Genomic DNA, 26190 nt, shown 5'->3' on the forward strand with positions numbered 1-26190 from the left:
CCCTCCCTTCATAAAAGCAATGGAGACTCAGTGTACGCAAAGCAGAACCATTTATCTTATTACCTTGCAAAACTATTGTCAGCTCAGAATGACAGGCACACTAACTGAGAGCAGAGAGCAACTTTTAGAAACAGAACAAAGACCTTCTCTTTCTTCCTTTCTTTCTCCTTGGCTAAGGAATCAGGAGCATATACTCTTATACATAATCCAGGTCTTCTTTTCCCTGTCACGTGTGGTCATCTTTTTTTCAACAATACTGTACATGAGTTAATCTTGATGTTTTACAGTCTGATTATTTTAGAGATTATCAGAGTTTAGAGTGTTAGACAACCTTAGTTGTTAGTAACTTCCTACTTTAAGCCTCTGCTTTGGATAACCAGTGTCATCAAGTTAACAATTTGGATAGGGCTTGCTAGGTCAAGGGCTCCCAGTGGTTTTAGTCCATCTGATTCTAGACCTAAGAAGATTCCCAATATTTCTATTTTGAAAATGAGCCAATGGATTTTATTTCTTACACACGCCCAGAGTTTCTGCAATGAAATGTGAGATCCTGTATTTCTGACCTTCATTGCTGCCATAGGATACTGCAGTTATTCGAGGATGGGAGTTAAAACAATCTGATCTTCATAGATCCAATATCTGACCTGTGTGTTCTCTCTTCCTGGCATCTCTCTACTGGCTATACCCTTGACTCTCATAAATACATCTGGTTTGATATACTCTTGACACTGTATCTAAACTTGGAGAGGGTGGGGAACCTCTTGTGTGGTCTTCCCAACACAAGGAGCTGGTCTGTTTCTGCAGGGAGCAGAGTCATGGCTGTGAGTTAGAGTTTTGCAAAAGAAAGTTTAACAAAGATGTCACTATTCATCCATGCTATACATACAGGATACAGGCACATATGCTGAAATAGATTAATAAAAGCAAGCCATGGAGATAAGAAGATTTCTCTGTGGATAAAACATTGCTCTATTGATTTGAACACCTCATTTTAGGGCACAGGCACCCACATAAATAGAGGCAGATAAAGAATCCTACTTCTTTTTTTTTTTAGTATTTTCTTCATTTACATTTCAAATGTTATCTCCTTTCCTGGTTTCTACTCTGAAAGCACCCTATCCCGTCCCCCATCCCCCTGCTCACCAACCCACCCTCTCCTGCTTCCTTGTCCTGGCATTCCCCTATATTGGGGAATAGAACCTTCAAAGGACCAAGGGCCTCACCTCCCATTGATGTCCAACAAGGCCATCCTCTGCTACATATGCAGCTGGAGCCATGGGTCTTTCCATGTGTACTCTTTGGTTGGTGGTTTAGTCTATGGCAGCTCTGGAAGGTATTAGTTGGTTCATATTGTTGTTCCTCTTATGGGACTGCAAGGTCCTTAAGCTGCTTCAGTCCTTTCTCTAGCTCCTCCATTGGGGACCTTGTGCTCAATCCAATTGTTGTCTGGAAGCATACACCTCTATTTGTCTGGCACTGTCAGAGCCTCTTAGAAGACAGCTTAATCAGGCTCCTGTTAGCAAGCACTTGTTGGCATCCACAATAGTGTCTGGGTTTGGTGACAGTATGGGGAATGGATCTCCAGGTGGAGCAGTCTCTGGATGGTCTTTCCTTCAGTCTCTGCTCTACACTTTGTCTTTGTATTTTCTCCCATGGGTATTTTGTTTCCCCTTTTAAGAAGGACTGAATCATCCACTCTTTGGTCTTCTTTCTTCTTGACCTTGATACAATTCTTGATACAATTCATTTGGTCTGTGAATTTTATTTTGGGTATTCGGAGCTTCTGAGCTAATATCCACTTATCAGTGAGTATATACCATCTTTGTTCTTTTGTGATTGGGTTAAATCACTCAGGATGATATTTTCTAGTTCCATCTATTTGCCTAAGAATTTCATCAATTCATTGTTTTTAATAGCTGAGTAATATTCCATTCTGTAAACGTACCATATTTCCTGTATCCATTCCTCTGATGAAGCACATCTGAGTTCTTTCCACCTTCTGGCTAATATAAATAAGGCTGCTATGGACCTAGTGGAGCATGGCTGTTTATTACATGTTGGCTCATCTTCTGGGTACATACATGCCCAGGAGTGATATAGCTGAGTCCTCCACTAGGACTATGTCCAATTTTCTAGGGAAACTCCAAACTAATTTCCAGAGTGAATATTTGTAATTCCACCAACAATGGAGGAGTGTTCCTCTTTTTCCATATCCTTACCAGCATCTGCTGTCACCTGAGTTTGTTTTTTTTTGTTTGTTTGTTTGTTTGTTTGTTTTTTGGCTTTTTTTGGCCATTGTGAGTGGTGTGAGGTGGGTGGAATCTCAGGGTTGTTTTGAATTGCGTTTCCCTGATGACTAAAGATGTTGAACATTTCTTTAGATGCTTCTCAGCCATTTGATATTCCTTGGTTGAGAATTCTTTGTTTATCTCTGTACCCTATTTTTTAACAGTGTTATTTGGGTCTCTGGAGTCTAACTTCTTGAGTTCTTTGTATACATTGGATATTAGTCCTCTATCAGATATAGGGTTGGTAAAGATCTTTCCCCAAACTGTTGCTTGCTGTTTTGTCCTATTGACAATGTCCTTTGCCTTACAGAAGCTTTGCAATTTTATGAGGTCTCATTTGTCAGTTCTTGATCTTAGAGCATAAGCTATTGGTGCTCTGTTCAGGAAATTTTCCCATGTACCTATGTGATTGAGGCTCTTCCCTACTTTCTTTTCTGTTACTTTCAGTGTATCTGGTTTTAAGTGGAGGTCCTTGATCCACTTGGGCTTGAGCTTTGTATAAGGAGATAAGAACGGATAGATGTGCAATTCTTTTGCATTTTAATAGCCAGTTGAACCAGCACTATTTGTTGAAAATGCTGTCTCTTTCCCACTGGATGAATTTTAGCACATTTGTTAAAGATCAAATGACCATATGTGTGTGGGTTCATTTCTGGGTCTTCAATTCTTTTCCATTGATGTACCTTTCTGTCACCGTACCAATACCATGCAGTTATTATCACTATTGCTGTGCAGTACAGCTTGACATCAGGGAATCTGGTTCCCCCAGTTCTTTATTGTTGAGAATAGTTTTCCCTATCCTAGGTTTTTTGTTATTCCAGATGAATTTGAGAACTGCTCTTTCTAATTCTATGAAGAATTGATTCAGAATTTTGATGGAGATTGCATTGAGTCTGTAGATTGCTTTCAGCAAGATGGTCATTTTTTACTATATTAATCCTGCCAATCCAGGAGCATGGAAGATCTTTCAATCTTCTGAGGTCTTTGATTTCTTTCTTCAGAGACTTGAAGTTCTTTTCATACAGATCTTTCACTTTTTTGGTTAGAGTCACACCAAGATACTTTATATTGTTTGTGACTATTGTGAAGGGTGTCATTTCCCTAATTTCTTTCTCACCGTGTTTATACTTGGAGTATGTGAAGGCTACTGATTTTTTGAGTCAATTTTATATCTGGCCACTTTGCTGAAGTTGTTTATCAACTGTAGGAGTTCTCTGGTGGAGTTTTTGAGGTAACTTAATTATACCTTCATATCATCTGCAAATAGTGATAGTTTGACTTCCTTCTTTCAATTTGCATCCCTTTGACCTCCTTTTGCTGTCTAGCTCTAGCTAGAACTTCAAGTACTATATTGAATAGATAGGGAGAGAGAGGGCAGCCTTGTTTAGTCCCTAATTTTAGTGGGGTTGCTTAAAGTTTCTCTTCATTTAGTTTGATATCGGCTACTGATTTGTTGTATATTGTTTCACTATGTTTAGAAATGGGTCTTGAATTCCTGATCTCTCCAAGACTTAACATGAAGTGATGTTGAATTTTGTCAAGTGCTTTTTCAGCATCTTATAAAACAATGTGTTTTTTTTTTCTTTCCGTTTCTATAGTGAATTACATTGATGAATTTCTGCATATACAACCATCCCTACGTCCCTGGGATGAAGCTTCCTTGATTATGGTGAATGATTGTTTTACAGTGTTCTTGGATTCAGTTGACAAGAATTATATTGAGTACTTTTGTATCGATGTTCATAAGGGAAATTGGTCTGAAGTCCTCTTTCTTTGTTGGGTCTTTGTGTGGTTTTGGTATCAGTGTAATTGTGGCTTCATAGAAAGAATTGGATAGAGTTCCTCTGTTTCCATTTTGTGGAATAGTCTGAAGAGTATTGGTGTTGTCTTCTATGAAGGTCTGATAAAATTCTACACTAAAACCATCTGGTACTGGGATTTTTTTTTTTTTTTTTTTTTTTTTTTTTTTTTTTTTTTTTTTTTTTTTTTTTTTTTTGGTCGTGAGACTTTTAATGACTGCTTCTATTTCTTTAGGGGTTATGTGACTGTTTAGATGGTTTTCTGGTCCTGCTTTAACTTTGGTTTTTGGTATCTGTCTAGAAAATTGTCCACTTCATCCAGATTTTCTAGCTGTGTTGAGTATAAGATTTGAAGTAGGATCTGAGGATTTTTTGATTCTCCTCAGTTTCTGTTGTTATATCTCCCTTTTTGTTTCTGATTTTGTTAATTTGGATGCTGTCTCTGTATCCTCTGCTTAGTCTGTCTAAGGGTTTATCTAGCTTGTTGATTTTCTCAAAGAACCAGCTGCTGGTTTTGTTGATTCTTTGTATAGTTCTTTTTGTTTCTACTTGGTTAATTTTAGCCCTGAGTTGACTTTCTGCTTCTACTTCTCTTGGGTGTACTTCCTTCTTTTGTTCTAGAGCTTTCAGGTATGCTGTTAAACTGCTAGTCATGCTCACTCCAGTTTCTTTTTGGAGGCACTCAGAACTATGAGTTTTCCTCTTAGCATTGCTTTCATAGTGTCCCATAAGTATGGGTATGTTATACCTTCACTTTCATAAAATACTAAAAAGTCTTTAATTTCTTTCTTTATTTCTTCCTTGGCCATGTTATCATTGAATAGAGTATTGTGCAACTTCCATGAGTATGTGTACTTTCTGTTGTTTTTCTTGCTATTGAAGAACAGAGGTGTGAGATTATTTCAATCTTCTTATATCTGTTAAGGTCTGATTTGTGACCTATTATATGATCAATTTTGGGGAATGGGCCGTGAGTTGCTGACAGTATATTCTTTTGATTTAGAATGAAATGTACTATAGATATTTGTTAAATGCATTTGTTCCATAAATTCTGTTAGTTTCACTGTGTCTCTGTTTAGTTTGTGTTTCTCTGTTCTGCCCATTGATGAGAGTGGGATGTTGAAGTCCCCCAAAATTATTGTGTGAGGTACAATATGTGCTTTGAGATTTAGTAAGGTTTCTTCTATGAATATGGGTGCCCTTGCATTTGGAATGTAGATGTCCAGAACTGAGAGTTCTTCTTGGTAGATTTTTCCTTTGATGAGTATAAAGTGTCCTTCCTTATCCTTTTTGATGACTTTTGGTTGAAAGTCGATTTTATCCAATACTAGAATGCTTACTCCTGCTTGTTTCTTGGGACTATTTTATTGGAAAAAATTTTTCCAGCATTTTAATCTCAATGTCTGTCTTTTTCACTAAGTTGTGTTTCCTGTATGCAGCAAAAGGCTGGGTCCTGTTTACATATCCAGTCTGTTAGTCTATGTCTTTTTATTGAGGAATTGAGTCTGTTGATGTTAAACGATATTAAGGAATAGTGATTGTTGCTTCCTGTTGATTTGATGTTGTTTTTATGTTTGTGTGGTTATCTTCTTCTGGGTTTTTGAAAGAAGATTACTTTCTTGCTTTTTCTAGGGCATAGTTTCCCTCCTAGTGTTGGTGTTTTCCATTTACTATCCTTTGAATGGCCTGATTTGTGGAAAGATATTGTGTAAATTTGGTTTTGTCATGGAATAATTTGGTTTCTCCATCTATGGCAATTGACAGTTTTGCTGGGTATAGTCTGGGCTGGCATTTGTGTTCTTTTAGGGTCTGTACAAGATTTTCTAGCTTTCATAGTCTCTGGTGAGAACTTTGGTGTGATTCTAATAGGTCTGCCTTTAAACGTTACTTAACCATTTCCCCTTACTGCTTTTAATATTTTTTTTTTTTTTAGTGCATTTAGTGTTTTAATTATTATGTGATAGGTCCATCTATTTGGGTTCTGTAGGCTTCTTGTACATTTGTGGGAATACCTTTCTTTAGGTTAGGGAAGTTTTCTTCTATAATTTTGTTGAAGATATTTACTGTCCCTTTAAGTTGGGAATCTTCACTCTCTACTATACCTATTATCCGTAGGTTTGATCTTCTCATTGTGTCCTAGATTTCCTGGATGTTTTGGGTTAGGTGCCTTTTGGATTTTGCATTTTCTTTGACTGTTTTGTCAATGTTTTCTATGGTATCTTCTGCACCTGAAATTCTCTCTTCTATATCTTGTATTCTGTTGGTGGTGCTTGCATCTATGACTCCTGATCTCTTTCCTAGGATTTCTATCTCCCAGGTTGTCTTCCTTTGTGATTTCTTTATTGCGTCTATTTCCAATTTTTATATCCTGGATGGTTTTGTTCAATTCCTTCACCTGTTTGGTTGTGTTTTCTTGTAATTCTTTAAGGGATTTTTTTTGTGTTTCCTGTTTACCTGTGTTCTCTTATATTTCTTTAAGGGGGTTATAAGTTATGTATGTCCTTCTTAAAGTCCTCTACCATCATGAGATGTGATTTTAATTCAGAGTCTTGCTTTTCTGGTGTGTTGAGGTGACCATGTTTTGCTGTGGTGGGAGAACTGGGTTCTGATGATGCCAAGTAGCCTTGGTTTCTATTCCTTATGTTCTTCTCTTTGCCTTTAGCCCTCTGGATTTCTCCGGTGTTAGCTAGTCTTGCTGTGTCTGACTATGGCTTCTCAGTCCTGCAAGCCTGTGTGTCAGTACTCCTGGGAGACCAGTTCTCTCTGAAAGGAATTTAGGCATGGAGAGTTATGGGACAGGATCAGCTCTGGGTTGTAGACAGAGACCAGAAGGTGTCTGTTCCCAGCTGGTCCTTGGTTCCTGTGTCCTGTTGGCTCGAGGAGGGTCCCTCTTGGGACAGGAATTTAAAGAGAAGTGGTGTTTTTTTCCTGTGTTCACAGGTGTGTAGGCATTTCTGGGAGACCAGTTCTCTCCTGGCAGTATTTGTGTATGTAGCTCTGTGGGACAGGATCAGCTTTGGGTGCAGACGGAAACCAGAAGACTCCTGTCCCAGGCATCTCCTTGTTTTCTGTGTCCTGAAGGTTCTAGGCAGGTACCTCTGAGCAGCAGTCATGGTCCTATGTGAGCTCACAGGCCTGTCTACACTCCTGGGAGGCTTGCTCTCTCCCATTGCTTTTGGGTATGGAACTCTGTGACAGAGGATCTGCTCCAAGGAAAGAAGTCCACTTCTAATACTAGCACTTAGGAAGTAAAAAAAGAAATCCCTGAAACAAGATAATAAGCTAGAGAAGCTATCAATGAAATCTGGGTTCAAGTGAGAGTCTCAATAATTAAGGTGGGAGCTATGAGGGAACATGTTCCACATCAACTTCTGTATATATTTCCATGTACATATATGATCATGTACATATATAAAATACAATACAACACACACACACACACACACACACACACACACACATACCATTCATATACATATCCAAAAATCAAGCAAAAATAAAAAACTGTATAAATCAAGACTATCTGAGAGCAATGAGATTGTACAAATCAGCTAGAAGAAAGAGAACTAGTAAGAACCTAGTATGCATCAGGAGAATAAAACTGAGAGGTGTCAAGACTAACATATGGATGACTAGAACAGCACCATACTTCCACGAGTAAATGTTATAACAGAACATGTACAGTATATTAGATTTTGTGTGTTCTTTCTTCTTGGCATCTCTCTCCTGGCAATACCCTTGACCTTCATTAATACTTCTCTTGGAAGAAATGCAGAAGAATAGGAGCAAGGGAAATCCATATTAACTTGTCAAGAAAAGAAACCTACCCCTTAATATCATAATAAAAAAAAACTAGTGTGTTTGTGTATGTGTGTGTATTTGTGCATTTGGAGGTGTGTACATACTATATGGCACATGTAGATGTTAGAGAATAACGTTGTACAGTCTGTCTCTTCTACTTTCCTCTGGGATTCAGAGATTAAACCCCATTGTTAGGCTTACTATAGAAGCCTTTTCCTTGCTGGACCATCTTACCTACTCTCCTCTTTTCTTTGACTTGGCATTCTTTCTTTTCTCTTTGCTTGTTTATTTTCTTCCTTTTCTCTTCTCTCTTTTCTTTTCTCTTCTTTGTTTTCTTTTTTATTGAAAATAGATTATTTTTAATGTAATACAGATTTTTTAACATAGTAATAGGTTCACCTGCCTTCTCTCATCCCACCTCACCTCACTCCCTCTCTCCCCTTGATACACTCCCTCTTTGTCTCCTTTCAGAAAAGAGCAGGTCTCCTAGAAACAACTGAACAGGACAAATAAAAATACAATAAGAAAAAGCAAAAAAACTTCACAATAAGGCTGGACGAGGCAAACAAGCAGGAGGGATAAAGTCCCAAGAGCAGGCAAATGAGTTGAAGACACACCAACTTCCACTGCTAAGAGTTCCAGAAAAGCACCAATCCCCCAATCACAACATACATGCAGAGAAACAGGTTCAGACAGCAGCAGGCCATGAGTGTACAGCTCATATGAGTCCTGCTCTGCTTGGTTGACTCAGTAGGCCACTTTCTCCTGTTATCTTCCATCCTCTCGGACTCCCACAATCATTCTGCCCCTTCTTAGATAGGGCTACCCAAGCTTGAGAGGAGGAACCCGATGGAGACCTTCAATTTACTTAAATTCTTTCTGCACAGTGTCAGACTGGAGTTATGTGATTCTACTCCCATCTGATGCCAGAGGATGCCTTTCCAATGATGACTTCGGAAAATGAATCTATGAAAATAGCAGAACATCAGTAGGAATCACTTCATTTTTTTTTTTTCTTTCGACATTCGTGTTTGGCATTACCCTGTATCACTGGGCCTTCTAGTCTCTGGTTCCTGGCTCTCCATGCAGTGTAGGTCACGGACTTCCTTTCACAGAGTTAACATCAAGTTAAACCAGATATTGCTTGGCTACTCCCATAAGTTTTACATAATGATTGCCTCGGCATTTCTTGGAAGCAGGACATATTGTAGGCTACAGGCTTTGTGCCTGGGTTGGTGTCCGTGTTTTTGTTTAAGTAGCCTAAAGAGAACATTTCCACCCAAAAGAGAGTAGAATATAAGGGTGAAGGCCTCATATAGGCACCAGCTTAGTTTCTCCACCTTGAATGAGATGTGCGCGGATACATTCCTCAGCCATGAGGCCTTGCTCTCAGTTTGAAGATAGCAAGTCTCTGTCTCCTACCATCAAACTGGGTTGTTTAGAGATCTCCACAGGAAGGAACCACTTGGCCACAATTCAGCCAGATACAACCCAGTCCTGCCACTGGGATCCTTGCCTGATTACAAGAAAGGCCAGTTCAGAGTCTCTGTCTGTCATTAGTAAAGTCCTCACTAGGAACACTCTCATACATGTCACGAAGTTTCCACGACACTGAGTTTCCACATAGCTCCCCATATGGTCCCTAATTCCAGGTATCTCTCCCTGCATGCTCTCCCTCCATCTCCCACAACCTGATCCCTGCTATTCCCATTCCCACCTTTCAGCAGTCCACCTGAAACATCTATTCCATTTTCCCTTCCCTGGGCGAGACACTCTTTATCTAGCCTGTCTGGGTCTATGTATTGTAGTTTGCTTGTCATTTAATTAATATCTAATATCTATATTTTTTGTTCACTTGGACTTTTAAAGTGTATGTTTTCTTCAAACTGTGCAAAGTTCCTTACATCTCAGAAAATCCTTGAAGCACCCCACTATTTAATGAGGAAAAACTTATCTTCAATGCCAAACAGCTCATTACCTTGCTCATGTTTTTGGACAGGTACATGATCTTCTGAGTCTTGATCATTTTTTTCAAAGGAAGAAAGTCTAGATAACACATGACTGTCAAGCCCATTAAATAAAGCAAATATATGCTAGCAATTACCCAAGAATAGTTTGTTTAACCCAGGGCACACGCAACAACTCCATTAGCCATTGAAAATTGTGAGAGAATGTAAAGGTATTAATTGATGATTATTTTGGTGTCCTTAATAAGTAGTAATCCTGGTAGAGATGAGATAGTTCAGTGGGTTAAAGTATTTGCTATGTTATCAAGATGATTTGTGTTTGAACCCATGTAAAAAGTGAAGGTAGGGGTCATTACCCATCTGTAATGCTAGCAAGCCTACAGAAAAGCAGGAAACAGGGAGCATAATTAACTGTAAGCTCATGAGCCCGCTTGCTTGAAGTATATATCTTTGAGATAGAAACAATAAAAAAATAGACACCTGAATAAAATAGATGGAAGGAAAAAACTGAGTCCTGAAAACTGCTTTCTGATATTGTGCGGCCAAAGCACCTGCATACCAGAAAGTAACCTGAGTAGACACACTCACATACAGAAACACACAGCATTTATAAGCCATAAAATACAACAATAACTGTTAAAAATAAGAGCTCATCTCTAGCCTGGATGCCTCTTTTATGATATAACATATATTTTCTTTCATTGTCTGCTAGTTTTAAAGAGAATCTGGCCAGATATTTACACAATCAGTAAAGGTTGTAATGTTCATAACAGGACTGTCTGCAAATTAAATTCCAAATAAGGCAATCATTACAGTGGCATAATAATAATATCCAATGATGAAAATCTAATATATGTTCTATTTCTTTTTTTCAATGACAACAGTAAAAATTATGAGTTGTTATTGCTTGCTGTCTTAAATCTGTTTCTTCAGGTCATGTTGGAGTTTCTAAGCATCTCCTCAGTTTCTAGAGAAGGGATTGTTCAGTGTGCACACTTAATCCTGTTTTAAAACTTCTCCTGAGGGTCTGCTTCTCCATCTGTGAAACAGTTCTGACAATCCATGTGTTACTTAAATAGTAGTGCAAATGTCCAGAGCACTTGGCTGAATTCTCTCAGGTGAGCAAGTTTCTCTTGATAAGTGTCAGTGGTGTTTGGGGAAAGTCTTGCCTCATCCTTCCAGGATGAGTCTGTGCTCAGTGAAGGGAAGATCTCATTGGCATGATAGTCATCAAATATAAATGATATAGCAGCCTCCATAGGTCAAGTGGCAAATGGGAAAACATGAAAAGCGGTTCCAAACTTTCCTAACATTGTGACCCTTTACTCCAGTTCCTCATGTTGTGGAAATTATCATTATTTTTGTTGTTATTGTTACTTCACAATTGTAATTTTGCAGTTGTAACAAATCTTAATGCAAATATCTTATGCACAGGATATCTGATATAAGACCCTGACATGAAAGGGTCATTCAATCCCTAAGGGGGTACAACCCACAAGCAGAGAACCACTGCTCTAGAGAGATGTAGCCATTTCAATGTGAATGGACAGCTAGCACCTAAAGTTGGGGCTGTTAATTTGGCATGTCATAAAATAAATATATCACTGCACTCCAGAGTTATTAGATTGGAACAGTACTTGTTGTATTACTTTTTCTAGGAAGGTACAAATATATACTCACCCCAGACAGAACATGACATCAGTTTAAAAATAGATTTACTGAAGCCCCATTTGAAAAACCCATGAGTTCATCGGGATGACTTGTGCAATGTTGGTGAGGAATTAATTACAGGAGCAAGGAGGACTCGTCACTGTTTGCTTTTGCGTCACCAAAATTCCACCCTGGCATAGGTGGCAAATCAGCAAATCTATATGCCTGGAGCTCACTGCACAACTTGTAGGCATCTGGATAGATCAGAAAATCACTTCTCTCCAGCAACCTCTTTTGTTTATACAACTTTGGAGAAGGGCTTTAGGAATCTTATAGATTTTAGGAACTCCCCAAGAGTTATGAGTTGTTCATAACTTCAGTCTTAGTGATACTTGTTTCAGGATGAAGAATAGTGTCTCATGTCTTATTTGGAATCTTTTGAAGTTCTAAATTCCTCTGCTTCATAGATTCTTCAGCTTTCTTTCTTTGCACTCCCTTTACGCATGCATGTCCCTTGACCTTGGGTTTGGGAAGAAGGTTGATACAGATGTCCCATGTACAATTGAATACTCATCCATAGTCTCAGAACTTTGAAAAGGTCATCAATGCGGGATGCCAAATTCCCCAGCAACTTATTCACACAAATTTTTATGCCATCTTCATCTCTCACTCAAAATCTTTTCAACTGGAAAGCTTCCGGATTAATGATGAAGTGAGATGATACTGAATGTGTATTCACATGTCAGTGCCCATAATTCTATAACCCTCACTGTGACCTTTCAGACCAGGCTTTTATAGGCCTCATCAAGTGAACAATAGAAATGTCACTTGTGAACATTCAGAATTCGGGCACCATGCACCATCTAACAAGCTGCAAGACAAGAGTGAAATGTTTATACATGTTTCTCCTTTACCTGAAGCTCAAATTTCTCAACACTCTGACCTGTTTCCTGGGAGCACATGCATGTATGTGACATTTAATCTAATCAATAGAGCCTCTAGGCTATCCAGAATCATCAAGAAGTGCAATGTAGATCATCACAGCTATGATAGTTACCAAGGGGATATCATGAAACTACTGGAGAAAGAAAAGTTCTAGAATACCTAACTTGACAGATGAATTTAAAGCTTCAAAATATTCTGGTTGCCAATGATACTCCAATATAAGGTCATGATTTTATTTATTTTATGTATATGATGAGTACACTGTAGCTGTCTTCAGACACACCAGAAGAGGGCATCCGATCCCATTACAGATGGTTATGAGCCACCATGTGGTTGCTGGGAATTGAACCTAGGACTTTCGGAAGTACAGTCAGTGCTCTTAACTGTTGAGCCATCTCTCTAGCCCGAAGGTCATGAAAGGAAATGGGAAGTGCAAGACAATAGCAAAATCATGTTTGTGTTAAACATTTGGTTTTTAATCAAGTACATCACTTGCATGATTCTGCAACGAAGCAACACTTATGGTTTCTATATTTGAACTTAGCTTTCTCCGAGTATTATTATGTGGCTTCCTAAAGACAAAAATCACACTTGCTCATCTTTGGTTTTTTATAACAAACAAACAAGCCATAAAACATGGCTTGACCAGTGTCAGACTGTAGTAAAATATGTAATGGCCAAGTTTCCCATGTAGGGTTGTGGTAAGGGAATAGACACTGGAGACAGCAGCATCTATGTTATCCTATGAATGGAACCACTTGGCAAAGAAGGACTAGAGTCCCTTCTTTGCCATCATGCAGGTGAATTGTGTGTGAAAAAGTGTTGTTACTTCATAACTGTAATTTCCTCAGAACTCAAACTGCCAACTTTAACAGGGTAATGTGGGAGAGGTTTAACCCAGTGTTGGACAGTGACACTCTAATGGAGTGATGTTTTCCATGCTGTGGGGATGTAGAGGTTAAACACAGCATTTGCCCATGGAGGTGGGACCCAAGATTCTGTAACAAACATAGATTATCAGTTACTCTTAAGGTGTGCCCCTTTACACTGTGTTTTTCAGCCTATAGGAAGTACGCATGCTGGAAAGTAGAGTTCTTGCTGTCCGTCACTGGATCTTATCACCGAGCTTCATGCATTCTTCTGCCTTTCACCCTCTGTCCCAACCCTGTGGCACTAGGTCCATCTCTTCCCAAGTGCTTCATTCATCATCAGCATACTGATGTGTTTTCCTTTGTGTACCTGGGCTCTCCTTTCCTTTTTGGATTGTTCAGTCTCCCTACATAAATATTCACATTGCATTCCCCTTTCCAAGCACTGATGGGTGCTGTGTGGTTTCCTGTGCATTGCTGAGCAGGAAAACTTCATCCGTTCTCACAGTGGCAGTGACGGTAATCAGTAGAGAGCAGGAATCCACACTGTGAATAGCTGCACAGGTGGAGCATTTCAACAACCCCAGTGAAAGCTGGCCGAAACAAGACTCTGTAGGAAACTGGGCTCAGCCTTGCACACACTGGGCAGGACAACCTGACACCAGAAGCAAACAGCATCGTTTGGGTGAAGGTTTGGGGTCAATTCAATAGAGTATCAGTTCATGACACCCAGACCCTTCTAGTTAACCTAGTCACAACTGGCGATCTGTTTCATACTGACTTAAAACAAACAGTATGTCTGATAAGGTGGTATGCATTTTATTAAGTGACTAGTGTGATTACATTTAATTATTAGATTATCCATTTATTTATTTCCTTGTTTATTCATTCTCTGATGATTTTATACATGTATACAATATAAAATGATCATAACTGCTTCCCCACATGTCTTCTCTTCCAATATGCCTGGGCTCTCTCATAAGCATTTTACTTATGCTTTTGTGTGTGTGTGTGTGTGTGTGTGTGTGTGTGTGTGTGTGCGCGCGTGCGTGCGCACAGGACCACATGAGTGTGCATATATATTGAGGTGGATATCAGATGTATTCCTCAGCTTCTGACCACTTTATTATTTAATATTTGTTTTATTTTGCTTTTAACCATGAGTATATATTTGGGGGTAGGATTATGTACACATGTGAGTGCAAGTGCCTATAGGATCCAGAAGGCATTGAGTGACCAGAATCAGGAGTTATACTCTGCAGTGAACCACCCATGTGAGTGCTGGGAACATAAAGAATACTCCTCACTCTTAACCACTAGGCCTTCTCTCCAGCCATATAAAGACCTTTGAGAATGGTCTCTCATTGAACCTGGACCTTGCCTTTTCATCTAGACTTCCTAGCTAGCTAATTCACTGAATCTTCCTGGTTTTGTCTTCATAGTTCAGGGATTACAGGTATTTCTGGTTGTTTAAAAGGAGCGAGAGTCTAAGCTCAGCCAGTCCTCATTGGTATATAGCAAACATTACTCACTGAGTTATATTCCCAGACTTGAGGTTTTTTTTTTTCCCTAAACAATGTGTTTTATGTTTATGTGTTCCTAATGTATTTATCTTATGTATGAATTTAAGTCTTAGAGAGATAAAACTGCAAAGGTGACCCAGCTGGCAAGCTATAGCTCTGATATTCTCTCTAGCCATGGCTCTAATTACCCAGGACAGAGTAACATGGCCAAGAGCTCCATAGGTTCAGCTTGAAGTTCATTGAGTACAGTATACATACATGTAGTGATAGTATTGAGTGGGAAGATTTTGAAAAACACAGGAGACTGTAAAAACCTCCCTGCATCTGTCCAGTTGCTTATTACAATCTGGAAACTTGAAGGACATTGTTGTTAACTGTATATGTAAAGAATAAATTATAGAATTTTATTTTCAAAGTAATTACAGACAATCATGATTTTTTCTTCCTCTTAAAAATTATTTATTAAGGATAATTCTATATCCTTGAACAAGAAAAATAATTAAGTTGTCATTATGAATACACAATCAAAGAATTTTTTTAATTGCTAGTAAATTCTGACAAACTGAGTTTTTGTGGTTCCTGGATTTCAAGTAAGAATAATTGTATCCTGTCTACACAGCCCTTCACCTCTCTTTCACCCTGCTAAGATGCTATATGTTGAATCCTTTCCAAGTTGTAATTAAGTAGTCTTATATTTTTGTATTATAGAAGTAATAACATTTTACAGTATTATTTTTTGTAATGAAAATAGAGAAAGAATATACAAGTAACCTATAATAATTCTTCCAAGGAGCTATGGAGATTGCTGAGTGGTAAAGTGCTTGCTGTACAGCATAGCAATATTATTTTAAAAGCTTGGCTTAGTGACACACTTCTGTAATCTCAGCCTTGGGGTAGAATGAGATCCCTGGGCCTCACTGGCCATCCAGTCTGCTTAATTGTTGAGGACCATTCTCAGTGACAAATGAGAGTTGGAGAGCCAAGACAACTGGTAGAGAGAGTGTGTTCCATGCACAAGTTCTCCTCATCACTGCATAAAACCAGGCACAGGGTACATTCTTACAATCCTAGCACTTAAATAATAAAGACAGAAAGATGAAAATTCAAAGCAATCCTCGGTAATATTGTGAATTCAAGAACAACCTAGGCTATGTGAGTCTAGAATGTGAGTGAGGAAGACATCCAGTGTCAATCTCTAACATCCACATGCAGTATGTGCAAACTTGCACATGTACATGAATGTTTACACACACACGTACACACACACACACACACACACACACACACTATCAAATAATTTTCTCCACTGGATATTTTGATAGATACTTGTCAGTTTGTGTATATGCATACACTTCACAACTTTGTTTATATAAAGACTTCTTGACTTTCACAATGTGGCTTCTATACCAACAGAACTCTAGGACGATATGCTAAATGAAATTTAGCTGGCATGTAATGCCAAATGCTATGTGATCTTTTCCGTGAAATTTGACCAAGCTGATCTCAAGAAAAACTGAGAGTAAAGAATTGGGATTTAAAGGCTTGAGTAGGGATAAAGGAGTGGTAAAGAACAAAACACATCCAAGTTGAATTAAAATAACATTCCGGTGTCTATTTATGGTAATAGTGTGAAGGAAAAATCATAATTATACTTTGCAATTTTTATATTAACTTTCTCTGGGAAGTTGTGAACAAATGTCTGTTCATCCCAGATAGTGCCTAGAAGATAGGCCAAAGTAAGAATACCACCAAAGCCCAGTTTGACAAACAAAATGTTTATTATTCTTACAGAGCTTTGATAAGGGGTTAGCTAAAGGGGCATCAATGGCAATGGTACAACAGCTGTTCCACTGTAAAGTTCCTCCCTGTTGTGGATGGGATCCCAACCTCATGGAAGCAGTGAAGTCTTCCCCTTCTGGGACCTCAAATCCGTATGTGCTGGAACCCCATAAGAGCAATGCCAGCTGGGGAAGGCAGAAAGAAATAATGGATTGACTTCTAGATGAAGGTCATGTGATCCTCCCCTCAGCACCTCCTGTTACTAAGCAGGGTCAATAGCTCCATTCATATTATCATAAATCTAGATACCTGATTTCTAATGTCTACTCTAGCATCATAATAGATTGTGTGCAGAGAAAACAGGCCATATTGTTCAACAAGTTAGCATACGTTTCAGAAACTAGATAAACGTAGGCACCTGCATTGGGCTTTTAGTAAGTAACATTCACTTAATAATTCTAAGCTGACATTAAACAATATATGTACATATTGACAGATTCCATGTTATTTTATACATTTGCTTAAGATTTATATCTGAACTATAGTACTATCACAGGTAAGAATAAATGCCCAAATATAAAATAGTGACTGAATGTTTTGCATAAAATCTTAAAATATTACATTAACAGTGTAGGGGAATGCCAGGGCCAATAAGTGGGAGAGGGTGGGGTAGCAGGCATGGGGAGGGGGGAGGCAACAGGAGTTTGTTCTTGTTTTTGTTTGTTTGTTTTTTTGTTTGTTTGTTTTTTGGAGGGGAAACTGGGAAAGGAGAAATTTACATGTAAATAAAGAAAATATCTAATAAGAAATATTACATTAACAGTCTAGAATAAGGCATATATATGTATATGTGTGTGTGTGTATATATATATGCACACACACATATATATATACACACACACACATATATATGTATATATATATGTATATATATATATCATATTACCACTTTGTTCAAATCATTACTATACTGGCTATTCTTTCCCACTAAACCCCAAAGAATCTTCAGAATTCTCAGGACTGGATTCTAGAAAAGAGTGAATTAATCATCAAGAGTTGTCATAATAAAGGATATCTCTTTTTCAACCCTAGCCTGGAGCTTAGCATAAAGAGATCAAATGATCAAATATCAGAATCAAATTAGCTGGAAGGATAAGTCATGAGAGCTTGTTACAAACCAGGCCTTGGTCCCAGAAAAGCATGATGCAGGTGTCTGTGGCATTGTGACGCTGTCTCCTTGAGCACAGGCCGGCACAGCACTGTTAGAACATGAGCCTGCACCTTTATGTCAGATCATAGAGCCCAATCATGCCACAGTTCCCTGCATCTCTCACTGGGGCAGAGTTGAAGAAGCAGTCTGTCTGCCACCCTTAAAAGCGAATAAGATATCAGATATGTTATGTGTGCCAAGGATAGGACCAAGACTCCTCAGAGGTATTCTCAGGAGCTCTAAATGCTGATCCCTGAGGAGGCCCCTCTTGTCTGTCTCTGTATCCATTGCATAGCAGCTATATATTTTTTCTCACGCAGCCTATATTCCCCTTGTTCTTACTGATATGGTGTTCCTCTCCAGGCTTTAAAACAAGCTTCTCCTTACTACTAAGGCTCCATCATTTTTAGATCTCCAGATATTGTATTGTGAGGATCCAAGAATCACTTAAAGAAGAAACCAGACTTTATAGTATGCAAAGACAAAGAGCATTTATTCTGAAAAAAAAAAAAAGCCAGCATGTGGGGATCAACTATTCAAATAAAGGGAAGCTCACAAGCCCCTTTTAAAGCCAGGTAGGATTTTTCCAGTTAAGGTTGGGTCATCTTCACCAGAATTGGCTGAGCTTTTGAGCTATTTGTACACTTCTCATTGGTACGTAACTCAAGGGAGGGAGAAGAGGGTTACCTTACAAGGCCTTTTTAATATCTGTCGTAAGATCCAGGGCCAGATGTCAGGGCAGTTGCTGATTGGCTGCCCCTTTGATGTGTTTTTTTCTGAGAAAGCTTGGCTGCACTTCTGGAAAATTGAATCTTAAGGCCTAACATGCCTGCCTTTTCTACTATGTAATGAGTTAGGTCCTCTCATTAATTTTTGTCTCAAGGCCCAAACACTGCCTTGAGCCTCTTGTACTTAATAAAACTCATTGGAAGGAGTTATGTGACAGCTCTGTTCTTGTTTTGTTGTTGTTGTTGTTCAGCAATGACTAACAGGTGTTTCTACTTCAGTCTGGTGTGTATGATCAGCCTTACAAACGAATGAGTCCTTGAATTCTACATGTAGGTTAGTTCTATTCTGTGTACCTCCTTGTAAGGGAAATCTTACAGATTTCAGGAACATTCCTGTGAACTGAACTGCATCAAAGATAAGAAGCAAAATTAGTTGCCATGGAGAAACACACTGATGTTTCTTTCTCTCTTTGCTCTCAGGATCGGATATAGCTGACTTTGATGGGAGGAGCTCACTTTTATACAGGTTCAATCAGAAGACAATGAGCACCCTCAAAGATGTGATTTCCCTGAAGTTCAAGAGCATGCAAGGAGATGGAGTTCTGTTTCACGGAGAAGGACAACGTGGAGACCACATCACCCTGGAACTCCAGAAGGGCAGGCTAGCTCTATACCTGAACCTGGGTAAGGTCATTTCTATGCATATGTTGTATATATGACTGTTGAGGACAGACGTGAAGCTAGGGCATCCTCTCAATCACCACACCCCTTTTGTGGCAGGCTTTCTCTGAATTCGTAGCTTACTGATTTGCCCAGAACAACTGACAAACAAACCCCAAGGATCTTCCTGTCCCTATTTCCCCTTCTGACACCCACCCCAGGCTGGAATTTGAAGCATGAGTTGATGCAGCTGGCTCTTTACTCAAGTTCTAGGGGTTGGACTCAAATCCTCATGCTTGTGCTGCCTTGTCACCCATTGGATATCTGCTCTTTAAAAACGTCAATGTTGATTTGATGTAGAGTAATCTTCATACTTCGGTTTAGAAAACACTGCAGAGGTTAGCAATAAAGGGACAGAGATAAAGATTTCAAATAGTTTTAGATAATTCAACCTTGAATTATTTGTGGTTACTCTTAGTTTCCTTCTTTCAAATTTTTTTCTACGTAGTTTCAATGTGGATGGGAGATGTCTCCAAAATGATGGGTTTAGAGATTAGAGTAGAGGGGAAAACAGCTCTAAACATCATGGCCTCTTTATCGCTATGTTTCTGTGTTTGTTGTAACAAAATTAGCATACATGGATGTACATATATATGTGTGGAGAACTGATCAAGGCGCTACTATCTTGCTATTTCTGTGTGTAATATTACCTTGAGACACAGTCCTTTACTGACCCAGAAACTTATATTTATGTCTAGGCTGGGTTGTTAGCAAGCCCTTAAGATCCACCTATTTCTGTCACTAAGTACTGGGATTACAGGCACTCATGGACACACATTTATTACCATTATTGTTGCTGGTGTGTTTATAAAAAGAGAAAGAGAAAGGGGATATGTTTTGGTGGATATGTGGTGAGGTATGGGGGAAGGGGGTGCCTTCTAGTCCCATGCTGAGTCATCCCTTCTACCTGAGGGACCATCAACACTGAGACATAGTATAGAATAGAATTTATTCAGGGCATGGGGAATGGAGTTAAGAGGGTGGTAGAGGCAGAAAAAGGCAGAGAGAGAGAGAGAGAGAGAGAGAGAGAGAGAGAGGAAGAAGAAGAGGAAGAAGAAGAAGAGGAGGAGAAGGAAGAGGAGAAGGAGGAGGAAGAGGAGGAGGAGGAGGAGGAGGAGAAGGAGGAGGAGGAGGAGGAGGAGGAGGAGAAAAGTAGAGGCCAGCCATGAGCATGAGGAAAGAGGGGTAAGGGATGAGGGGACAGAGCAGAACAGGAAAGCAAGAGCGTGAAGCTGTGGAGGAGGCAAGCAGCTTCTTTTATAAGTCAGGCACACCTAGCTGTTGCCAGGTAACTGTGGTGTGGAGCTTAGACAAAATGCTAATGATTATCATTATTAATTTTTATTATTCTAATAAATGAGTGCTAGGAATTCAAGTGCAATACTCCAGGTGTTGATACTCAATGATTTTTGTGCAGGACACTTTAACATACATGGGAGCATCTTCTCATACATCAAACAGCGTTATAGGATCTATAACTATATAAATTATCTATTCTATTTCCTTTGTCTTTATGGAAGTAGAACAGCAATTAATTTCAAATATCTCACCTACATTGTGACACTTATTTTCATTTTTTTGGCAGAGATATCATTCTGTGATACAAGACAATATTTCTATGTACAGGAAGCTGGATCCTAACTTTTTAGTATCTTTTAATCCATATACTTAAAATAAAAATTTTTAGAACTTACTCTAAATTAATTTAGAAATTTTTAACATGCATCTATTATATAGAGAATCTCATAAGTGCCTACCTACTATGTGCAAAACAACACAAAACAAAAAACCCAACCAACCACACAAACAAAAACACCTAAATGTCAGACAAAAAAAAAAAAACAATTTTTTGTTCCTCTTAGTGAGAGGCACTATGAGCATATGCTTATGGAAAACCTTGTCCCTGGCCCTTTCTTTGTTAGGATGGCTTGCCCCAGGAAGGGTTAGCCTGGGACATGAATAACAGCTGGCTTAGTAAAGAGGGTCTTCCTGCCTCTCTGCAGTAGGGTGCTTCAGAACTCTGTGTGGACTATTCTCTGGCTTTGCCTGACTGCCAGTTGGTCTACATTCATTGTACCATATCTTCTCTTGAAAGAAAGGAAAGGAATGGCAGGCCCCAGGAAATAGGTGATGAGTTCCTTAGAGCACAGAGGAATACCAAATGAGCTCTCATCTTGAAAACAGAAAGGATGTATGTTGGAGCGAAAAGAATTGGCCTTTTGTATTTTAAAATGAATGACATTTGTTGATTTATTTGTATTGCTGTGGTATGCTATGGCACAAGTGTCATGGCACGAAGGTCAGAGGACAGCTTGCAGAGGTTGGTTCTCACTTTTTGGGTGTAGTTACCTCGGATCCAACTCAGGTTATCAGACTTAATGACATATGCACTTAATCTACTGAACTATCTTTCTGAGCCCCAGAGGGGCCACTTTGTGTGAGTCTCCCTCCTTATTTCCCCTTTAATAAGTATTAATATAAAGGAGAGGAAGCACATTGTCCGTAGTATTTATCATATAGTTGGCAAAAAAGAGAAGTATAGTTTAATGCAAGGTACAAGCTCCAAGATATACAGGTGATATCAGAGCAAGCTATATTTTACTCATCAGGGAGAAAAGATGAGAATCTCCATTGTACAGCTTAACTCCCAACAGCAAAAAATGTAGGTCTTTATTCTGGTCCTGAAAAGGTCAGCTGAGGAATTTTGGGAAGGTGTTAGAACAATTGCCCCTCAGTAAGGGAGAGGCTAATTAACAGTCCTCAGACCTCCAGATGGTAACCAACCTGTGGGCGGGGACACGTTCCACAGGATGGACCTTTGGCCACCTTCAGACAAGGAAAGTCTTTGACACCTCATTCCCCGGAGACCAATCAGTTTAAAAAGTCATATTGTTCTGCCAATCACATTGTGTCTAATGGCTACTGCCCTAAAAATTGTATAAAAGCTCACTGAACAAGCTGTGCAGGGTCGCCTCCTCCCCTTAGGGTCTGGGTCGACCCCAGTGCAACTGGAACAATAAAAATCCTCTTACATTTTGCATCGATCAGGCTCCACGTGGTTCACTAGGGGTTCTCCACTAAGCTAAAGCTCCACAGGGTCTTACACTCCTTCTTCAGTGGCAGCTCCAAGTATCTACTTAGTCTTCCCAGTGAAAGTAAGGAAGAGAAGTAGGAAGAATCTACACGTTTCCAAGTTCACTTCATAAAATTGATGCCTCACACATAAGATGGATAGAAACTGTGTGCTGAGGAGATGGCTCTGTTTTTAACTTTCCTGTAATACAACCCTAAGTACCTAAACTTAATCCCCAGACAGCCCCCTCACCCAAAAGCCAGCTGTGATACTTGCATTTAATCCTAGTACTGTACAGGAGACACAAGGATCCTTGGGTTTTAATGGCCATCCTACCTAGCCTATTTGATAAGTTCTAAGCCAGTAGGAATCCTTGTTTCAAACAAAAAATCCAAAACAACAAGGTGGAGAATAATTAAGAACAATACTAGCGATTAGCCTTCTACACGCACACACACACACACACACACACACACACACACACACATGCATATGTGCACAGAATAACAATAGGGAAGATGGCTAAGGTGGAGGCATAGCATACTGGTTTTCACGTGGCCACTTGTATTATCTAGTTATGTGTGCTATGAATTTTGTGCAGAACTGGTTCTGTGGTGAAATTTGTCTTGTCCTACTTCCCAAGTGTAGAACACAGACTTTTTTTTTATAATTACTAATTGAGCATGAGATTTTATTCTTCAGTCCATGGGGTTAGAGTATCTCCCCTGCCAACATTCACAGGAAATACAAATTCTTCTGCCCTCTGTAGAATTACAAAGTTAAGAACCACTGAGGAATACCAAATGGCTGAGAAGCACCTAAAGTGATGCTCAACATCCTTAGTCATCAGGGAAATGCAAATCAAAACAACCCTGAGGTTCCACCTCACACCAGTCAGAATAGCTAAAATCAAAAACTCAGGTGACAGCAGATGCTGGTGAAGTTGTAGAGAAAGAGGAACACTCCTTCATTGCTGGTTGGATTGCAAGCTGGTACAACCATTCTGGAAATCAGTTTGGTGGTTCCTCAGGAAATTGGACATAGTACTACAAGAGGACCCAGCTATACCACACTTCTCGGCATATACCCAGAAGATGCTCGAACATGTAATAAGATCACATGCTCAACTCTGTTCTTATTTATAATAGCCAGAAGCTGGAAAGAACCCAGATGTCCCTCAACAGAGGAATGGATACAGAAAATGTGGTACATCTGTGGGGTAGTGGGCAGTTCTGACAGCTGGAGTCCAGTAGAGAGGCAACCTCTCTACTGATGCACTGAGCAAAGTAAATTTGTTCACAAGGAACTGTAGGCATTTGGTGATAGATCTGAGACCAATGGCTCGGATTTCAGTCCAGACCCCTCACAGCTGCCCCTGCAGGAGATGTGTGCTCTATCAGGCAGACAATGCCTCAAACTCCCAGCATTCTAGCTGGACCTTACACACAGTCATCTGACTATAAGCCAGGCATGCCACGCCCCATACAATAAAAGGGGCGGTTTGCCCCCTCCTCACTCTCTTGTTCTCTTTCTCCCTCCTCACTCTCTTACTTCCTATCACTCTCTTGTTCTCACTCTCTTACCTCCTCACTCTGTTACTCTTCTCCTCTCTCTCTCTTGCTCTCTTGCTCTCTCTCTCCTCTCTTTCTCTTTGTTCTCTTCTCTTGCTTTCTTCCTCTCCTTTTTCTCTCTCTTTCCTTCCTCTCCTTTCCTTCTCTCTACTTAACCAGCATATTCTATCCTTCCTACAATAAAATAACTCATTCATACATTGCCTCCTTTTAACTAACGTGCTGTGCAGCAAAAGGTCAGCCCTGGGGAAGAGAGAGAGAGAGACCCAGGGCTCAGCAGCAGGCCCCCTGCCTCCCGGGAGAGAGAGAGCCACAGGCGGGCCACAAGCCTAGTCTCCCAGCCCTTGGAACGGCAGTACATCTACACAATGGAGTATTACTCAGCTATTAAATACAATGAATTTATGAAATTATTAGGGAAATGGATGGATCTGGAGAATATCATCCTGAGTGAAGTAACCCAATCACAAAAAAACACACATGGTATGCACTCTCTGATAAGTGAATATTAGCCCAGAAGCTCTGAATATGCAAAATACAATGCACAAACCACAAGAAAGTCAAGAAGAAGGAAGACCAAAGTGTGCATACTTCAATCCTTCTTAAAAGGGGGAACAAAATACCCATGGAAGGAGTTGCAGAGACAAATGATGGAGCATAGACTGAAGGAAAGACAATCAACCCAGTGACTACCCCACCTGGGAATCCTTCCCATATTCAATCATCAAACCCAGACACTATTCTGGATGCCAGCAAGTGCTGGATAACAGGAGCCTGGTATAGCTGTCTCCTGAGAGCCTCTGACAGTGCCCAACCAATACAGAAGTAGAGGCTCACAGCCATCCATTGGACTGAGTACAGGGTCCCCAATTAAGGAGCTAGGAAAAAGACCCAAGGAGCTGAAGGGTTTGCAGCCCCTTAGGATGAACAACAATATGAACTAATCAGTACCCTCAGACCTCCGAGGGACTAAACTAACAGCCAAAGAATACACATGGTGGGACTCTTGGCTCTAGAAGCACATGTATAGCAGAAGATGGCCTTGTTGGTCATCAATGGAAGGAGAGGGCCTTGATCCTGTGAAGATTCTATGCCCCAGTGTAGGGGAATGCCAGGGCCAGGAAGCAGGAGATTGTGGGTTGGTGAGCAGGGGGAGGGGAGAGGGGACAGGTTTTTGTTTTGTTTTGTTTGTATGTTTTTCCCGGAAGGGAAACCAGGAAAGGAGATGTCATTTGAAATGTAAATAAAGAAAATATCTAATTAAAAAAAAAGGAAAGAAAATGTGAAAACAAAACAAAACAAAAAACAAACAAAGGTAAGAACCACACAGGCACTTGGAGGATTAAAGGGCAGAAGAATTGTGTGGCTGGTCAACTATGGTTTAGTACTGAGCAAGTCATCAATGTATCATCTAAGTTACTAATCCTTAAAACAGTTTAGTGTTTTTGAATTGAACTGGAATGTTGAGTGATCCCAGCACAAACAGATGTAAAACAGTGAGAATCTTGCTATAGACTCGTAGCAAACCTAAGTGTCCTTTGATGGCCAGGTTCAGAGCTCAGAGGTTAAAGCCATAGACTTTATGACAACTATCAACATAATGGCAACTTTCTACAACTCTAAAGAAACCTGTGACCATATATTTTATAGTTCCTTTGAGTTTTAGACATTTTATTAAATCACCTAACATCAAATAATTATCAAGTCTTCCAAAAGGCATTTTCTACTTCTCAAGAATCTACATTCAGGTACTTTACTACATATACACATGTATATTTCATTTATCGCATATTACAATCCTAGGCAGTTTTTCCTTTTTGTTTTGTTTTATTGGGAAACAGAGGCTCATACATTCCAGGCTGGCTTTAACCTTGCTATGTAGCTGAGAAGGATCTGGAATTTCAAGTCCTCCTGCCTGCCTTAACTTACTGGAGACCACCCCTGTCCCTCCCCTCCCCCCCCCCGGAACAACTAGAGACTGGAGTAGATGCAAAAGCAAGAGTAATTTTATTCTTCCAGCATGCTGGAGTCACCCTGCACATGAAGGAGAGACCCTGTGCAGCATGTTGGGCAAGTGTTTGTACAGCTTTCAGAGCACCAGCCATTAGGCACAATGGGATTGGCAAGACAGTGTGACTTTTAAACTGATTGGTCTTTAGGGAATGAGGTGGCAAGGACTTCCCTTGTCCCTAGGTGGCCAAAGATGGAGAAATGAGACTACATGCTCTGGGCCTCCCCTACCTGCAGGTGGCTGATGCTTGGCCCTC

General features: G+C 39.8%; 1 protein-coding gene across 5 annotated transcripts in view; it reads left to right on the forward strand.

Annotated features, from left to right (window-relative positions):
- Positions 1-26190, forward strand: part of Cntnap5 (contactin associated protein family member 5) — a 910241-nt gene that overhangs the window by 368728 nt on the left and 515323 nt on the right. For all 5 annotated transcript variants that reach the window (XM_031380047.1, XM_031380056.1, XM_031380065.1 and 2 more), the window contains one exon: positions 19040-19243. In XM_031380047.1, coding sequence (XP_031235907.1) covers positions 19040-19243 — 204 coding nt within the window. The remainder of the gene's footprint in view (positions 1-19039; positions 19244-26190) is intronic.

This window comes from Mastomys coucha, unplaced genomic scaffold (assembly GCF_008632895.1).
Source record: "Mastomys coucha isolate ucsf_1 unplaced genomic scaffold, UCSF_Mcou_1 pScaffold1, whole genome shotgun sequence".
NCBI classification, from domain to species: domain Eukaryota; kingdom Metazoa; phylum Chordata; class Mammalia; order Rodentia; family Muridae; genus Mastomys; species Mastomys coucha.